Source organism: Pteronotus mesoamericanus, unplaced genomic scaffold (genome assembly GCF_021234165.1).
Source record: "Pteronotus mesoamericanus isolate MK-2021 breed Mesoamerican mustached bat unplaced genomic scaffold, CSHL_Meso_final contig_116, whole genome shotgun sequence".
NCBI classification, from domain to species: domain Eukaryota; kingdom Metazoa; phylum Chordata; class Mammalia; order Chiroptera; family Mormoopidae; genus Pteronotus; species Pteronotus mesoamericanus.
The window spans coordinates 43,666,089-43,684,926 of NW_026555027.1; the positions used below are offsets into that span (position 1 = coordinate 43,666,089).

Genomic DNA, 18,838 nt, shown 5'->3' on the forward strand with positions numbered 1-18,838 from the left:
CTGGAGGTCCCCAGATCTCGGTCCCAGACGGAGGCTCTAACACTCCCACTCGGCTTGGAAATGAGGCTCAAAGCCCATGGGTGCTCAGGTCCTCACCTGACAGTGCCACTGAACAGCACTGGCTCTTGAGGAATGATGGAGAGTTTGCTGCGGAGGTCAGCAAGGCCAATCTCACTGATTCTCACGCCGTCAATCTTGATGCAGCCGCCAGATAACTCCACCAGGCGGAAGAGGGCCATGCCCAGGGAGGACTTCCCTGTTGAGTGAGAAGACATGCAGAAATGCGATTCGTTACAATTTACAAAACCGTTTTTTTTGCAATCATTATTTCAATGGATTTACTCGGATAATGAATAAAAGGATCATCAGAAACTGGAGGGGAAAAAAAGATGAACTTTCCTGAGCTATCAAGCATGTACATTTAAATCACACAGCTTCGGCCTGGGAAGGAATTTAAAGGACTCTTACACTCTCCTGAGAATAAAATGGAAAAGTGCTTGCTTCTCGGGCAAAGTGAGGAGAACAGAAGTCTTACGAGAAGGAGCTAGGGAGTTAGGGGCCACCCAGAGGACAAGATGTCCTCCCTCTCTTCTGTCCCATTAACGTAGCTGAGAGTGAAACAAGACAAGGCCTTCCATCACCACAGCCACAAGCTGGGGCAGGGAAGAAGTTCTGCAGTAAACGCACGAGGCAAGGAGGCTCTAGGCTGAATAACTGAGTGGCTGTAGACGACACTGCCAAGACAGGGAACTGTGGTAGAAAAGCAGGTTTGGGGGATAAAACAATGAGTTCAGCATCACGGTGATAGGCAGAAGAGCTTTTCATTTTTTAATTTAATTTATTTATTTTTAGGGAGAATGTAAGGGAGGGAGAGAAACATCAATGTGAGAAACATTGGTTGCCTCTCGTGTATTTCATGGCTGGGGACTGAACCCGCAGCCCAGGCATGTGCCCTGACTGGGAATTGAGCCAGTGACCTTTCACTTTGCAGGACGATGTCCAGCCAACGGAGCCACACTTGTCAGGGCAAAACAACTTTTCTTAGTTGGATATTCATTTTAAGTTGTGTAAGTAATTCAAGAAGATAACATCAACCTCTTGTAATCACTGCTGTTATTTTGGATGCATTTCCTTTTAGTCTTTTTCTCCCAGGCAAGATCATACCAGACGTACAATGTTGCAATCGCCCTTTCCACTGAACATTACATAACAAGCATTCAAACATGTCATTACTTTTCAAGATAAAATACTGGTGGCTGCAATAGTCTATCATGTGAATGTACTCTTTTTTTTTAATCCTCACCTGAGGATATGTTTTTATTAATTTTAGAGAGAGAGGAAGGGAGAGAGAGGGAGAGAGGGAGAGAAAGAGAGAGACAGCAATTGGTTGCCTCCTGTATGCGCCCTGAAAGGGGGCCGAACCCACAGCCTTTTGGTGTATGGGACAGCACTCCAACCAACTGAGCCACCCAGCCAGGGCTGGACGCACTCTTACTTATTCATCCAGTCCTCTAATGTTGGACATGTAGTTTATTTAAAACTTACTATAATAACGTTATGGTGTATGTCGGTACTCCAACTGTGCTCCTGCCTCAGATGATTTCCTTGGGATAGACTCTCAGAACTGAAACTGCTATGTCAAAACACATGCACATTTAAAAAGCTCTGTCTAGTGCCCCCCTTCCCCTCCATCGGTTTGACAGTGCTAGCTACCTTCCTGCAATTCAAACCCACGGTCTAGGTTTAGAACTACGGATTTTTAGCCGTTAGACCGCATTTATTTGGCTGGATGCCGGATGCCTACCCTCCTCCTGCCTCCAGGCTCTGAAAGACCTCTCAGGAGAGCCTCTTGACTTCATCCATTCAGGGTACAAATATGCGCCTTGCCCCAGGGTCTGCAGCCACATCCCTGCTGTCATTGTGTGTCCCTTGGGCTGGCCCCTGTCAAGGAATCTAATGGGAACTGGGAGAAATGTCCATCTTCCTAAAGCAGAATTCCTCACATCCACTTACCAAAAATGAGCTGGGAAAGCCAAGTGCGTATCGCAGGATGGCTGTTAATGAGACCTTCTCCTAAGAGTGACTGGCTGTATTCAGGGTTGGGGAACTGGGTGAGTGGCCCCTCGCCCAGAAATGGGGAAGGGGAGGGAGGCTCTCCCTCAGTGCCAAGCCAGTGGGCTTATGATCCAAGCTCAGAAAAGAATGGTGCTCAAACAAATAGGTTAAGTTGTTCCACCTTAGTAAAAGATGCCTAGGTTTGGAACACCTGGACTAGAAGACTATAGTTCTCTGAATCTAGAATTCCCTGAATCTCTGGAAATGTGCTGGTAAAAAAAAAAAAAAAAAAAAAAAAAAAAGGCAACAAAATCCTCATAAGCATAGCAGGACGAGGGTCTATGAGTCTTGGAAGAAGTTTATTAGGGTTAGAGTTTAGACTTTGTAAGTCAGGCTATTTATAATTATTTTGTTTTTCTGGTTTATTCCTCTTCTATTACTACTCAAGGTTTAATAAAGTCTTGGTGAGGATTTTGGTCTGTCTTACTGTTGTGAAAGGGGAAGTCACAGGAAGGGACGCCAGTCAGAGCTTTGAGGAGAGCAGGGCACCCCAGGGAGCTGATGTTTAACAGCAGAGGGAGTCCAAGGGAGAGAGCGGAGGAAGCGCCTTGGCGTTAGTCACCCTTCTCGGCTGAGCATCCTCTTGCCAGTGCGGAATACCTAGAGACAGCGTCTTGTTTTGACATGAAATAATTCCTTCAAAGAGGGAGCAGGAAATGACTCTTTCTTTTCTTCCTGGCATATTCTTTAAAGTAAATTGGCCAGAAAAGATTCTGGCTTTTACTCCCCGCGCCCCCCCCCCCCCCCCCCCAGCTCCATGGCAAGAAAAAAAGCTAGAAGAGTTTTGATGAAAAGGAAGCACGGAGCCCAGAAAACTAATGAGAACTGACCCAGAGAGACCTCTTATACAAGGGTAGACAGTGTAAAAGGAGACAAGACTCAATCTTTGAAACATTAGTCAGGAAGAAAAGAAGGAAAGAAATTACTGCAGTCTTGACCCTAGAAAACTAAAGGGAGTACATACTACACGTCTAAAAATAAGAGTGAAGTAAGATGTGTAAAACGAAGGCCTTTTCTCTAGTTCTTTGCAACTGACGTCAGATCAAAAAAATAATTTCTGTCTTTGAAGGAAAGTGGGTTCCTCATTTAGAGCTGTGTTAGCCTCTGACAAACATGAGGCTACCCTGGCAATATATCACAGACAACTCAAATACTATGACTTCATAGAAATAAGAATGTTCACTACAGTGCTCTTCAGCACCGTGAATCAGCCTCAGTGCCCTACAACTGGAACTTATTAAGAATAAATTACAGTGATCCATAAAATAGAATTTCATATCATGCTGCATAGAAACCCTGTCAGAGAATATTAACTGACATGGAAAATATTTGGTGCTTTTAAAAGCAGGCCATGAAACAATGTGTGTAAAATGACCTCATTTTTATTAACGTGTTTGTTGATAGACAGCTCCTAAAAGAGCACCACTACAATGTTAACAGTAATGATCTCTGGGGAGTGGAATTGGGGGTGCTTTTCCCCTTTGTAATTTGCCACATGTTGCACGTGTTCTGCAGTGAGAGTGTATACCTTCATGATTACAAGCAGCACTAAATGTTAGAAAAGCACGGTTGAAAATAATCCTAGAGAAGTGGCTTCAGTGAGACCTGAGACACCAATCACTCATCAATAGGAGACCTGGTTTAAAGGGATGAGATAGCCAATAACACTGACAGGTTCCAAACTTCCTCCAGGGAGGCCCCGGAGTACCCTTACCCGATCCCGTCCGCCCCACAATGCCAATCTTCTCCTTAGGTTTGATGGTGAAGGACACTTTTTTCAGGACCAGAGGCAGATTTTCTTGGTACCTCATCTCCGCATTCTCAAAGATTACCTCTCCTTCCTGGGGCCAGTCAGCAGGGGGCGCCTTGTTCTTAATTCTGGCAGGTGCTTCCAAAGAGAGAGTCTGGGGAGACAGAAGTGGCTGGTTCAGACTGACCACAGATTCTGCGGGCTTTGTCTCACAGAAGTTAAACCAGGACAACCGCAGCTGCCACAGAGAAGCAGCCGTGGCCCTGGTCCCTGCTGTGAAAGACGCCCTTGGCAGTAAAGGCTGAAATACACACAGGGCACAGTGGCTACTAAGTTTACAGGTGCTGACTGCCGAGCTTGGAAACTGCCTCAGTCTGAAGGAATTCTTCCACAAAACTGCCTGGGAGGCCCACGGTGGGTGGTAGGAGGGCTTCTACTTCTCTTTAGCCCAGCAGTTTTTATTGGAATTCTCTTAAAATATTCCACTCACTACAGGATTCCACCATTAGAAAACCATTGGCCTAAACCCAAAGAAAGGTACCATGTATTGAACATTTAATCAGATCCTGGCATTCTGACATTTCTCAGTCAATCCAGGAGACACAGACTCTAATCTTAATTCGAGGTCTTAGTTTCTCATCTGCAAATTGTGGGGACTGAAGTAGATAATCCTGGAAATCCATTCCAGCTGTAAAATTCTGTGTTTAATATAACCTCTTGTGATTTTTGTTATCAACAGTCAAAACAAGCAATGGTTTAAAACTTCCTGGCGACTAGTCATGGGGCTTGTAGCCTCACAGGGAAGTAAGGGCCAAAGACTGCAGTGCTGGGGGTCGGCGGGGTGGGGAACGGAAGTCTAAAACTGCAGGCTGGAAGGACTCGCGTTGGGACAGGCATCCAGGCTGGGGACAGGCAGCGGTTTGTGCAGGTACACTCTGTACTACAGCTGACTCCCCCTCCCTCGCCTCTCCAGCAGGAGACTCACCAACAGCGATATTAAAGCAAATGCTACATGTTTGTATGTAGACCCACGAATCTTCCCCAGACCAGAGCACTGGGCAAAGAGGCTAATGTATAAATATAAGGAGCAGCTATTAGCAGATATATTAGATGTCTCTGTGCCATTGTTTCTCCAAATAATCATTTGTAATTTTCAGAAGTATCTTATGACTAATGAGGTAATGAGGTTCATCGTCAAAACAAGTCAGTGAAGCATGCCTCTGCTAGAAAATGCAGTTTACATAATATACTAGTTCTCAGCTGAAAGGGCAGTTTTTCAACACTGTGCTTGTAAGTGAATTATTTGGAACTTGGAATGTATTCCTCCCATGTAAACAATGATATAAATGCGGCTAACGTCTCTGGGCAGTTCACCAGAGAGGCAACTCCTAAGAACTGAGTTAAATTGGAGAATAGTAACGTTGCATGACTCTGCTTCTCTCTGCAGAAAACTGCTTTCAGAGGTCAAACTAGGACACTAGCAAGGCGCTGCCCCATGGCAAGACGGCAGGGTTCCTAAGGGGAGGTGGGGAGAGCTAGGTAACCTCAGTATCAGCTAAATTCACTGGTTTTTAAATTATGAATGCAGTTTGGAATTAGCTATGGAGCCTTTAACACTTCAGAAGCCAGGGTCCCACGCAAGACCTACTGCATCCGGATCATTTCCAGAGAGAGAGGCCCACCTTTGTCTTTGCCTCAAGCACAGCGGAAAGTCCTGAGGCCATCTCTGGTTAACAAGCAGACTGACATGTAAACAATACATGGTTTTACAGAGTGTGAGAAAAATGTTACATTAGCCAGCTGAACTGAACTAAAAAGGTTTGGAACATTTTAGAAATTAGCTGACGAACGAAAAGTTCTTCATCACACAAGTCACAAATATATTTAGAAACTCTTGTGCTAATTCTCTTCTCCATTCCCCGTGCTGGAGAGGCCGCTGGTCCTCCCCTGGGGGATAAGAGAAGGCGGAGAAGACATGCCTCCTCCTCGCACATCCACGTGAGGCACTAATAGGGTAAAACCACTCTGTGACAGCTGAGATCGCAGTACCAGGCCTGCCACAGTCTGACCTTGATGTAGTGGTTGATCCTCTCCACTGAGGTGAAGCGAGCTTCTGTCTCAGTTGCCAGTCTGACGGTAAACTGGAACAGCCCCGTTAACTGATAACGGAAAACAAAAATCCGAGAGAATTCATTATGCTGGGCCAATACGTGCCAGGCCAAAGCTGAAAATCCTCTTTCATCTAGGCGACCACGGCTCAATCATGAAAGAACTAACTGGGCACAAACAGCAGCTGGTTTTAGGAACGGAGACATTCTCTCAACACTTGAGACAATGCCTAGTACGCCTCAGCCATCTGTAATTCTCTAAGAATGCAGGTGGCATTGTGGTACTGCTGGCACTAACTTTCCTGCATCACAGGCTTTCCTTCCATCGTCACAGGTCCACTGACATGTACCAGTAGCTTCATACTTGCACTTGCACCTGCTGTGGCAGCCACAGCAAATAGAGATACATGTCAACCTGTGAGCACCTAGTGGGAATGCTTCCAGGAGAGTCAACTAAGAGAAACAGGCTGGGCAGAAAGTGCTCGCAGAGCCCATGTGCACTTCGGACTGAGGATTCTGTCACTGCCCACCTGAGAAGTCTGCACAACGGTGGCATGCCTTTGGTTCGGAAGCCTGTGAAGTATGTATCTCTTCTCAGGTTTCCTTTGACTACTTCTTTGTTTATCTTTCCAACGTGAAAAAATGTCAAACATATACAAGAGGAGAGAGGACAGTATAATAAACTCTGATGTTCCAAACATCCATCTTAAAAAACTGTCAACTCACAGATAATATTGTTTCCTTTTTACCGCCCCACCCTTCTGTTGCATTTAGAAGCAAATCCCAGATATTCTGTCATTTCATCCATGAATATTCCACCTTGTATCTTTCTAAAATATAATTACGATAGTATTATTCAATACCACGATGACATCTAAAAAATTAATAGTAATTCCTTATCATCTTCAAATACCTAGTCAGAGCTCAAGTGCCCAGTGCCCAGTTGTTCTTTGAGCTAAAGACGTTAAACCATCTCTAAGGACCAGAAAGGTTTACATATGTAACAGCATTGGGGAAAAGCAGGAGCCTGAACATAAATGCATCTAAGAAGCATAGTGAGGAGACGGTATTTCTTAGAAGACTCTAAAGAGGCCAGAGATGACAGGATGGTAAATAGAGACCTACGATTAAAAGACTATTTTCAAAATCACCTTTATGAAGAAAATAGCATCTATTTCGTAATCATATGCAACACACTTAAATCCCTTTATTCCTTTATACCACTCCACCCTCTCTCCCATCCTCCCAGCCCAGCAAAGTCCAGATGGTACCTGTCAAAGCATCCGTGGAAAGCTCTAGGAATAAGAGGTGAAATGGTAGCTCAGGGCAGAGGCCCATGCCATGCCTCTCCCAGGCCAATATAGGAAGGACTCAAATGAGCGAAGGTGATGCCTTGATCCCAGAGACTGACCTGGACAGCGTAAGAGATGGCAAGCCCCGCGTAGGCAGGGGGAATGTGCCCGTGCATGAGGACGATCATCAGCCCGGTGGTGGTGATCAGGGCGATGCTGATCAGGTCGAGCCGCACAGCCAGCCACCGCATCGCGCATGTGAACAAGAAGAAAGGACTTTGGTTGTTATCCAGCAGCTCCTGGTACCTGTAAGGAAGGCAGAACAAAAATAGCGAATGAACTACCACCCGACCCTGGTCGTGGATGATGTCAAAGCTCTGGTGAGTAATGGATGGGGGGCTAAATTTAAGTACTTCCTGTTTGTCACTAGAAGAATGATGTGAAAACTTCAAGAGTGCACAGTATTCCACACTCCACGTGTAGGAGGACATGCGGTTTTTCTAGTTTTATCCTTTCAAAGAAGCATATTAAAGATGTTAGGGGAAAAGGGAAAACTATCTACTTTAACAGCATAGGAAAAGCATGGGGAAAGGAGACCAAATAAAGAAGCTGTGCTAAAGGTTAGAAAAATATCTTAGGTCAGGGGTCATTTTCTCAAAGAAAGAGAGGTTACAAAGGCAAACTGCAGAAATGGCCCAAGGCCAGGAAAAGGAAACTCTCAGGCTGAATATGGTAAAGTGGAAATTGGGGACACATCATCATTGGGCAGAATGGTACCTCCTTGCCATGGAACAAAGAGCCAGGAGCTAAACTATAGAAAAAAAAGGCAGGCAACCTTTGCCAATGAAGGAGGGGAGGCACTACCATCAACAGGGGTCCTAGGGAGCGATCAGACCCCATCGGGTGCCACACACAACTAGGAGCCCAGAGCGGGAAGTCTTTCCAGACAAAAGGGCTTTGCTTTAAAAAAAACAAAATCACATTTCTTCCTTATAATAAGGTATGTGCTCTTTAGAGAAAACTAGGAAATGTGACCAAGAAGGGGAAAATGCAAAAGTCCAGGAATCTGACCAGTTAAAATGAGAGTTAATACTCGGTTGCATTTCTTCCCAGCATTTTTTTTTCCCAAAGCACTTAATGTGTACATGTACATAAACACACACACACACACACACACACACGTGTAGTTTACTTTAATTTTTTTTATTGAAAGTTAAGATTATTTTTCTGAGTTGTTTAACCTAATCTTTTTACTCTAGATTTTCTTTTAAAAATTAATCACGTGATTTTTGGAATAGACAGTATATGCACAGGATGGACTATTTAAAAGGTATAAAAGTTTTACCATGAAAATTCAGTCTTCCCTCTCCCCATTCTCCAGCTACTCGGCTTCTCCTCCAGGGGCAACTATTGGGTTGGCCAAAGAGTTCGTTTGTTTTTTCCGTAAGAGGGCTCTAATAGAGCTTAGTTGTCTTTAACTTCACTCGAAACAATTTTATTCAAACTGTCATGTCAGTGTGCATTTTTAAAAAATAACTTATCAAACTGGTGCAGTTTTATGTAGCCATTTTAATACTGAAAATGGAAGAAAGTACACATTTTCAGCATACTATGCTTTATTATTTCAACAAAGGTAAAAAATGCAACTGAAATGCAAAAAAATATTTGCGCAAGGTATGGAAAAGGTGCTGTGACTGATCAAATGTGTCATAAGTGGTTTGCAAAGTTTCGTGCGGGAGATTTCTTGCTGGACAATGCTCCACACCGTAAGGTAGACCAGTTGAAGGTGACAGTGATCAAATAGAGACTTCAATTGAGAACAATCAACGTTCTACCATGTAGGAGATAGCCAACATACTCAAAATATCCAAATCAATAAAGTTATTGGCGAAAATGAAAAATGTCTTTTTTCTTATAGAGAAAACCACACAGATTTTTTGGTCAACCCAGTATTAGTTTCTCATGTATCCTTTCAGAGATATTCTAAATATTATGTATACAAACCCACACTTAAAAGGGAGAATAGCATATGCACACATCCATACTTTGTTCTTTCACTAATACATCTTAGAAGCCATTCTATATCAGTGCCTTTAGAGCTGCCTCATGTTTTTTAAGGGCCACATAATGTTTCATTCCATAAGTATACCACAGCTGCTACTTCTTCTTAAAGATTTATTTTTAGAGAGAGGGGAAGGAAGGGAGGAAAAAAGGGAAAGAAGCATCTAATGTAGCTTGTTTTGTACCCCCAAAAAGGGATTTGGCCTGCAACCCAGGCCAGAAACGAACAGGCAAACTTTTGGTTTGCAGAACGATGCCCAAACCACTGAGCCACACCAGTCAGGGCTACTATAGCTTCTTTATCCAGTCTTCTGTTGAAGGACTTTAAGTTAGTCCCAATCCCTTACTAGTAAAAATCTCCACAATGACTACCTAGGTACATAAATGTCTCATATAAACAATATTCAACAACTAAATAAAATGTTCGTCTAGTATCAATGACTATTTTCTGGTGCTCCCCCCTCAAAAAATAAAGCAAAACTCCATCAAATACAGCCAATAAGAACTGGAAGCCAAGAGACTCCAAATCTGTGTGTGTCTCTGCCTTCTCATCTGCTCAGAAAGGAGTTCCACCAAGCAACTGAACTTTAATCAGAAATCATTAAATCACTAGTACTCTTAGTAATGAACTTTGTAATCCCCTCTTCTGTCCAACTAACCTGTGCAGAAACTCCTGCCCTTTGTTGTAGGCGTGGATGGTGGCAAGGCCCTGAACGCTGGAGGTGATGTGGGAGAGGAAAGGTGACTGTGTGATATTGTCCAGGCGCTTCAGCTCTCGAATCAGGACCCTGGAGAGAGAACGAGTCCTGTGTCAGATGGCACAGAGCAACTCTGGCTCCCTCCTCTGCCCCGGAGGCCACGGACCCTTCCTCTTTACCTGGACACAATGTGCAGAACTGCAAAGAGGATGACAAGGGGCGCCACTGCCACCAGGAACCATGGGAAGACCCCTGCGATCATTCCAACACAGAAGAACACCAGGATGACGTTTTGGATGAACATCTCCGCCTGGAAGGGCAGGCGCACATCAACTGGGGACACCGTAAAGAAACAAGTGTCAGGCTATGAGGAGCCGCAAACAGGAAAAACGGAGGCAAAATTTAAAAACAAAAAGATGCTCCCCAAAATCCTATCTGAAATTTGTGTATTGTTTTTTAAATAGTCTGATCAAAGAAAATCTAGGTACCTGGTTGCTCTAATTTTTCTTGTGCCAAGAAAATTTAAGTATTCTTTTTCCCCTGTGCCCTCTTTTGGGTTCACTATGCTGTCCAATCCTGTTAAACATTTTCCCTCTTTACAAAAATAATATATGCATGATCTTTACCAACCCAACATCACGGAAAGTTTTAAACATACACAAAAGTCAAAAGAGTACAGAAACTCAAACATTTTGTTATCAACATTTTCTTCCATCTCCTTTTCGGATATCTCCTCCTCCTACCTTTTTTTGGAGGGGAGGGGGATTGGAGTATTTTCTTACAAATCCCAGATATACTGGTACCACTGATTTTTTTAAAATTTCAGCCTTTTCTCAGTTTGTGTGGGTGCGCGCGTGTATGAAGCAGAAATGGAATCATGTCCTGCATCAGTTCTGTGTATCAGTAATGTTTTGAGTCCTTGTACCTGTGGCCATGGCTTTGTACCGCTTAACAACATTTGAAATGAACTTTAAGGGAGGCAGCACAGTGCAGTAAAAATATTAGCTCTGGGGTCAAAAAGATCTGGGCTCAATTCCCACCTCTGCTATCTAATAGCTGCACAATCTTGGGCAAGTTATTTAACCTTTCTAGGCATCAGCTTTCTCACGTATTCAGTGGGTGAAACAATACCCGCCTCATCGGGTCGATCCGAGCATTAGGATAAGGCATGTAGAACATTCTGCACAGTAAGCCCTCAGGAAATGGCAGGTGCCATTACTCATAGTCCGGGCTCTGGGGAGTATTTAAGTTCTGGTTACTGGCAGGGCCTGTGCAGCAGCCAGAAAACCTGCCAGAGGTTATAGGTGTCCAGAAAGCAATGAACTGTGCCCAAAATAAATATGTTTTGGAATCTCAGATGCCTCTGATCCAAAGCCTTTATATTAACTCAATGCTTTGAATTTGTTTACAGGTTAAATAAGATTGAACGAAAACTTAGATGAAAGGTGAAAAATCAGATGGGTCCTTCGTCTAAATAGAAGCTGCATCCTGGAGAGAAGGCCCAGACTACCATGTTCCTGGTACAAACGCCAGCAGCCACTGTGCTCTAGAAATCTGAGGCTAGACAGATTTGCTTTATCCAGAAATGTCATCTAAAAGGCCGGAGGGCACAGCGAGCAAGTGGTGAGAAATACCTTCATCCATGTCTCTGGAAAACCTGTTGAGAATCCTCCCCGTGGGGGTAGTGTCAAAAAACTTCATAGGGCTTCGAAGGATCCTTCGGAAAAGCTCATCATGGAGCCGGGAGGAGGCGCGCAATGTGCCCTAAGGAACAGAGCACAGTGATCAGGGCCCCGAGGCCCGGGGTCTTGGGCAGGCTCGGCTCCTCCTCCACAGGACACCCACTCCCCAAACCGGAGAAGGGCCGATGGCCATGGAGGGGTGCGGTGGCTGGTAGAGAAAGGCTGAGGCTGCTGGGACCCTGGTCATGTCAGTGAAGGCCATCGTGCTTCAAAGGAGCTCCCCTCCTCCGAATAAAGCCAAGACGCCATGCCAAAACCTGACCAGTCGCCAGGGCGCGGAGGAGCAGAGGCACCGCCACTGCATACCTTGACAAAGACCACTCCTCGGACGGCTTTCAGGATCAGCATGACAGCCATGGAGAGGGCGTAGATGCTGGCATAGTACTGCATGTGAGGATTGTCCTTCATGCTGCTGCTCACAGAGGTCTTGTTCCCGTGAGTCACAGTGGTGTTCTGTTTGGAGGCAAAGCTCTGTGAGGCAGGGTTCCTAAGGGTTGCCAAGAACCCGACTCAGGGCCTTTCTCAGCTCCAAGTGGGGGGTGCAGGAGAGTGACTCCGGGAGCCGGTGGGACAAACACTGGGAGAGCTTTACTGCCTTCCTTCTCTCTTTTTCTAATGGATGAGGGCAGACAGCCCACGGGGGTGCTGCTGATAAACTTGACCGCTTCTTGAGTTGGTCAGGGAGCACCTGTCTTTTGAGTTTATGTTAGGAACTCACCTTTTTCATCCTGTTCATTGTGTCTTTAATCGAAAACTAGTTTCCTTAAGCATGGCCAGGGAATATGGAGAGATGGCCATATTCTTAGACGTATAATTTTCCCATTAATGATAACCTTACCCCACTTCCTTCTTTGATCCAGTAACTCAACCACCAGTTGCTGAAGGCGGTACTGCCCACATTCAACATGAAGAGGGATATAATGAACAGGAAAGCCAAGGGGCCGCCAGCAGCCTGGATGTAGACGCCGTACACTGACCATGGCACTGACCCCTGCCCCTTCTCCTCCACTTGCACCAGCTGCCCTAGGGAAGAAAAAAAGAAACACAAACTCAGAAGGAAAAACCTACTTTTCTAAAGTTAAGCCACCTACAGCAAAATCAAAGAGAGCCTCTAGTTTCACAGATGAGAATTATTTCCTCCTTATCAGAGCATGCACTCACCCATCTAATGTTTACTAAGCACCTCCTGCACACAGGCCCAGGATGAGGCCCTGGAGCAGTAAGGAGAAGTAAAGTCAGGTCCTGCCCTCGAGATCCCCCTGAGGACCCCCTTCCATAGTCCATTACCTAGGGATCAGTGAGCACATAATGCTACTAATATGTGTTGAATGCAACACTAAAGCTATCTGCAGGGCAGCAGGGCACATCCAGGAGGTGTGTCCAACCTACTCAGCAGAGCGGCAGGGTGGTGAGCAGGGAGGTGTCGGGGAGACTTTATGTGTAGTCCATACAGCACCTCGAAGGTCAGTGAGAGTCAAGCCAGGCGGGGAAACAACGGGCAGAGCGGACAGCGTGAACACTGGCAGAGAGGTGGGGAAACGGCAGGACAGTAAATACAGGCGAGCTGGCACAGCTGGGAAAGTATGTGTGTCCGTGGAGCGGCAAGGGATCAGGCGATCAGGCAGACTGCAGCCAGAGGAATTCTCAAGAGAATAGGCTACAGGTGTGTGGAGCTTTGACTCCCAGCCCTATCAGGCTGCATGGGCCTGGGACGGCCAGTGCGGTCACTGGCCGCAGACAGCAGCCTCCTCCATGCACCCGTGTCCCCTACAACATAATGGCATTTTCTGCATGTGCCACATCAGGAAAAAGATTAGAAAGCATTGCTTTGAAAAGGGGAGGAGGCCACTGCAAGACTCCATGCAGGAAAGGTGAGTTGGCTGGTCTCCTGTTTTCCACTACACCTCCCAGCTGTCAGCATGGAGGACAGAGCTGTAACACGAGGCAGGAGATGATAAAGGCCGGCACCAGGGTCATGGCCATGGCCTGGAGTTTCAGGAGGCGCACCCCTGGGAGGAGACAACAGATTCGAGGAGAGCTGCCAGGGGCGCCCTGGCGCAGTCGGGCGATTGACTGACGCTAAGGCGAGACCGCAGAGCAACAGCCCGACCGGAAGCCTCCGCCTCCTCGTCACACACCTTTTGTTGTCTTGGAACAAGTTACACAGGCCAGAGGCGCTTCCACAGTTGCAGGCCTCCAGGTTAGGGGCTGTGCAGATAAGAGCAAATATTCCCAAAGGATATTGTTTTTTTAATACTGCCTCTGACAGGAACTGACAGGTTTCTCAGCCTTGTGCTGTGTTTGTTTAGGGTGTGTGATTAAGCTATCTTAAATCACACCTGAATTCAAAATTGAAATCTAGTTTATTAAAAGGAAGAAGCGAAGCAGCGAGTGGTAAATGAGGATGCTCAACACCTAAAACCAAACACCTGCTGCAGTTTTAAGACCAAGGGAGTGAAAACAGTGGAACACGCAGGATTCAAAACCTCAAATATTTAGAACCTCAGATTCCAAGCCTCAGGTGAGGAGGAGGCACAACAGAAAGAGCTTAAACACAGGACTCCGGAAGGGGGGGGGGTATGGGTGGGGGCGGGGGCAGAGGGTGGTGAGGGGATTAAATGGTAAAGGGAAAAAATGAAAAAATAAAGTTGATAAAAAACCTAAAACAAAGCAGGACTGCATTTGGGGGTGGGGAAAGAAGGTGGCAAACTGACATGCAGCTTAAAATTCACCACCGTGAAAATATCTGTATTGTAAATCGCTTTTCTATCTCCCAAGAGTAGTTTCAGTTGACATGAGAAAATGCTGAAAGACAGGACCGTGCCTAGGGGCAGTTAGGTAGGAAAAACCCTAGGTGTCACTCTTTGCCACAGCTCTGGGGCAATCTCTGAGGAGTGTACCATTCTAACAGGGAGCTACTGAGAACCCCGGCATCCTTGGAGCTGGAACACCTCAGCCTTGGTTGGCACTGGCTTTTGAAGAGCAGAGGTGAATCAAAGGAAGGAAGGGTACACCTCTGCCCACCATTCAGTTTTTTCCATACTCAGGTGACTCAGCTCTGATTACCTATACCTGCCCTACCCTGCGTAGGAGGATATAGGATCAGAAGCCATTCTTACTGCCTTGGTCTGTTTAAGCAAACAGAAGGTGCCTCATAGTCTCCTGATATTACATAAGAATTCTGTTACTGTAGGAACATAAGGCCAGGTACTCTACAACACACAGCGTTATCAAACATCTTGAATTATACACGGCATAATATCTGACATACTTTATTGACAAATCTAAAATCTTAGAAAAGGTCATTACCTTCCTCGGGCTTCACTGCTTTCTCCTTCTTTACCGATCCTGTTTTAGGACCCTTGTCTTGTGATTTCTTCTGTGAGCCACTGGTTTCCTTTTTTGAATTAATCTAGTATTTTTTTAAAAAAAAGTGTCTCCAGTTATGATATAGCCATTCAGACAAATGTCCACAGACTTACTAGAGAATCATCTATCAAGCTGCTGCGATTCTTGAAAAGAGATACACTCATCTTCTTAAAAAGGGCTCCTACACTCATTTCTTGTACTTCCTCAACTCCTTCAGTCTTTGGGATCTGGGTTCCTAGCCTGCTGATATTGCTCTTCCCAAAGTCACAGAAGACCCAAGCTCCAAACACAGTAGTAGCCTTTCTGTCCTCATCCACTCCAACTTGTCCAAAGCACTAAGGCTGGGGTCATTTCCATTCCTCCCGTCTCTGGTCCCCACATCCTAAATAAAGTCAGGGAGCCAATCATTTCCCACTGCCACACCAGGACATCCTCAAACTCCCCAGCCTGGCTTTGTGAGACCTCCACATTCTGTCCGCAGCCTAACTGCCAGTTCCCCTCCCCTTCCCGGGGCTCCTCCTCCAATGCCATCCTGGATTTCCTGCCCTTCTTCCTGTCACTGTGACTTCCTACTTCCGTACCTTTCTCCGCACTGATTCTTCACTGGGAATGACCCCCCTCCTTGTCCCAACGCAGTCACAGTTATCCCCAGATTCAAATCTTACACCCTCCCTGAGGCAACTAAGAATCACCTAGAATAAGCTTCACCCCCTATACCCCACCAGGCAATCTGTTAGTAGTAGTCTGTGACAGCACACACACAGTTGCTAGACATGTGACCTGGTGTAAAAGCACAGCGCACTGGTCTTCCCCAGGAGACTGTGAGTCCCTCAAGGAGGCAGTCGATGTCTCACCCATGGTTATAACCCACACAGGGCCTAATACCCAGAGCTTCCCCTAACAGGGCACAGAGGAACTTAGTAAGCATTCATCACACAGAACCTGAGAGATTTAATGTCCCCCTAAGTTCCTCTTTTATCTTTATACTGGAAATTCTCTTTATATAGTTCATAACTTTGAATTCTGTGCCAGAGTCACCTCAGGACCCCAGTTTACTCTCCAACCAGACTTTTTAAACTGACAATGAAAAAAGTCATAAAATAGTATAAAATTTAGAGCCACACCTAGAATACAAGAGAAGACTCTAAATTCTGTATTTACTGCAATACATGAATAAATGCACTGTCTAAAGAGAAAATTACCATTTGCTGACCACTTACTGGAGGAAGAACATTACATATTTCTTTTAATTGATGCAACAAATCTAAGAGGCATGTACCGTCCCCTTTTTAAGGTGAGGAAACTGAATCTCAGGAAAGTTAAGTGACAAACTGAAAGTATGCTCCTCTACTACAAGTCACTGACTCTCAAAGTCTATTGTTTTGAGGACATTTCATGTTTGAGCTCCTCTCCCTCTCATTTTCCCCTCCATGTCTACAGTGAGGAGGAACTACTCTGAAGAGTACTCTGAGAGTCACAGGGAGGGATCATATGTCCAAATCTGCATCCAGGTGTCTCTATGGAAGTTACTGGTATCAGTTAGTTGTACTGTACTTGAAATCAAACAGGATGACACCCAAAGACTCCCAGAAAAGATCCCAACAACTTCCTGCCTTTATGCTTCTCAGACATAAAAATGACCTGCCAGCTAAGAAAAAGCTTTTAGCCCAGCCTGAGTGTAACCCTAGAAGCCAAGGTGACCAGAGAATAAGGAGTTCATATGAGAGCAGGTTGGCAAGAAGGAATAACAAGCTCTTTGGCTGGCTCTAAGTACACCCATGTGTTTACCTGACTTGGAGCCAAGGGTAAAGCTATGGAAAACTGCCACCTTTCTGTGTGGCCACAGCGGGCAGAACAGCATGGCAAAGAGAACACTTGAGAGTCAAAGTGCCCTTGTTAGTGTTAAAAAGAAACAGGGCCAAAATGGAGTCACTTTTGCTAAGCCACACCAAGACTTGGTACCTAACCTAATTGCAGTTTTATCCTCTCCCAGGAGTGCAATTTTAAACCACTCATTCTGAAATTTCCTGATCAACACTAGTAAAGTGCCTGATAAGACTCCCTGCCGTCCCCCGGGGGAAGGTGATCTTTGCCTGAAATAATCCACTCTTTTAATCTCCTTGTCTCACCCTCTTTCTGCCTATGGAAACCTTCCATTTTGTACCACTCCTGAGAGGGTCCTTCTAAATTGCTAAATAGGATGCTCCCCAATTCACTAATCACTTAATAAAGCAAATTAAATCTTCAAATCTACTGGGTTGAATTGTGCTATTTAACATTAGCAAGCTGCGTGACTTTTCTGAGCTTCCATTCCCTCAGCAGTAAAAGTGAGGGACAATCCTATTTTGCTACAGAGCTATGTTTAAATGACTAAATAGGATAACATCTATGAAGCGCCTAATCCAGTAATTGGGACATAATAGTTGTTAGTTAATGAGTGCTAAATCAGCAGCCAGGATACCACGGATCATTTTCAAAGGTATGCAATGTTTTATTTCTCTTTCCTGGTTCCTTAGTCACTTGTTTATTTAAAAAAGCACTTCATATGCTTCATCAGGATTGATGGAATTTTTGAAACGAAACTATGACTGGACAACAAACACACTGTGGACCCTGTAAAAATAAAATCTAATGGAAAGGAACCTCACAGGGTGATCTAAACATTAATTCCTAACTGGGCAGGTCATGGTGGGTACTAATGCCCCAGGCCTATAACTTCTTTAGTAAAAGGTTTAAGCCAGTGGGTCCATTGTTCTTGTGCATCTAGGTTAACACACCTTTTAAATGCCAGAAGTAAGCCTTTTTCCCAGACTCCTGTAAAGCTTAACTACCCTCAAGAGAACATATCCTCTTGTTAACTATTATGTAATCTAATCTCTGCCTAGCTTTCTCCCCCCTCCATGTAATCTTCCTTAAGCTCCTTCCTTAATTCCAAATGGATAAAAGAAACTGCAAACTGTCATTCTCCAGAGCATTTGAGATCTTGCTTCCCAGCAATGTCATCAGTTTGGTTCAAATAAACTCATAAAAATCCTCTACAGGTGTGGTTGTTTCTTAATTTGACAATACACAGAGCCCATATTGTTCTCCCTGTCATTGCCGTGTTAATAAGTTCTCAGTGACAGAAGTCCTGGGCTCATCAGCCCCACAACCTGCTCGCCTAGAGCAGAACTAGTATGTAAACTAAAGCACAGCAGTCTGGTTATCAGAAAACAGGGCTCTGTGAATAGGACACAGGCACTGGATTCAGCGGAGATCCGGCTACCATGTAAGGTCATGCCTCCCTGGCCAGAAAGGTGAAGATGCAGATAAACACCGTATGATTCTTACCTCGACTGGGGGAGTCTCTCCCAGCAACAGGTTATTAAAAATGGTAGCATAATCACCATTTAGATTCATCAGTTCCTCATGGGTGCCCCTTTCTGTAATACAGCCCTCTTTCATGAAGATCACTATGTCACAATCAGCCAGGTACTAGAGATAAAGGCAGGGATAACAGTGTTGTTGATATTTGTGCAAATGATCCAATCACTCCTACCTTAGTCTAGTGGTTCTCACTTGGAAGCGACTGAGCCCCCAGCAGACATCTGGCAATATCTGGAGACACTGTTGGTTGTCACAGTTGGGGGGAGGGGTGCCACTGCCACCTAGTGGGTAGAAGCCAGGGATGCCCAGGACAGCCCCCAACATAAAATTGCTACCT

The 18,838-nt window shown here is 45.1% G+C and overlaps 1 protein-coding gene across 1 annotated transcript in view; it reads right to left on the reverse strand.

Moving 5' to 3' along the window:
* ABCC5 (ATP binding cassette subfamily C member 5) overlaps positions 1-18,838 on the reverse strand; it is an 84,285-nt gene that overhangs the window by 8,112 nt on the left and 57,335 nt on the right. Inside the window, exons 16-26 of the mRNA XM_054581207.1 lie at positions 18,466-18,609; positions 15,076-15,178; positions 12,605-12,789; positions 12,073-12,219; positions 11,659-11,788; positions 10,204-10,357; positions 9,986-10,114; positions 7,385-7,571; positions 5,935-6,024; positions 3,830-4,019; positions 97-256 (exon numbers count right to left, since the gene is read on the reverse strand). Coding sequence (XP_054437182.1) covers positions 97-256; positions 3,830-4,019; positions 5,935-6,024; positions 7,385-7,571; positions 9,986-10,114; positions 10,204-10,357; positions 11,659-11,788; positions 12,073-12,219; positions 12,605-12,789; positions 15,076-15,178; positions 18,466-18,609 — 1,619 coding nt within the window. The remainder of the gene's footprint in view (positions 1-96; positions 257-3,829; positions 4,020-5,934; positions 6,025-7,384; positions 7,572-9,985; positions 10,115-10,203; positions 10,358-11,658; positions 11,789-12,072; positions 12,220-12,604; positions 12,790-15,075; positions 15,179-18,465; positions 18,610-18,838) is intronic.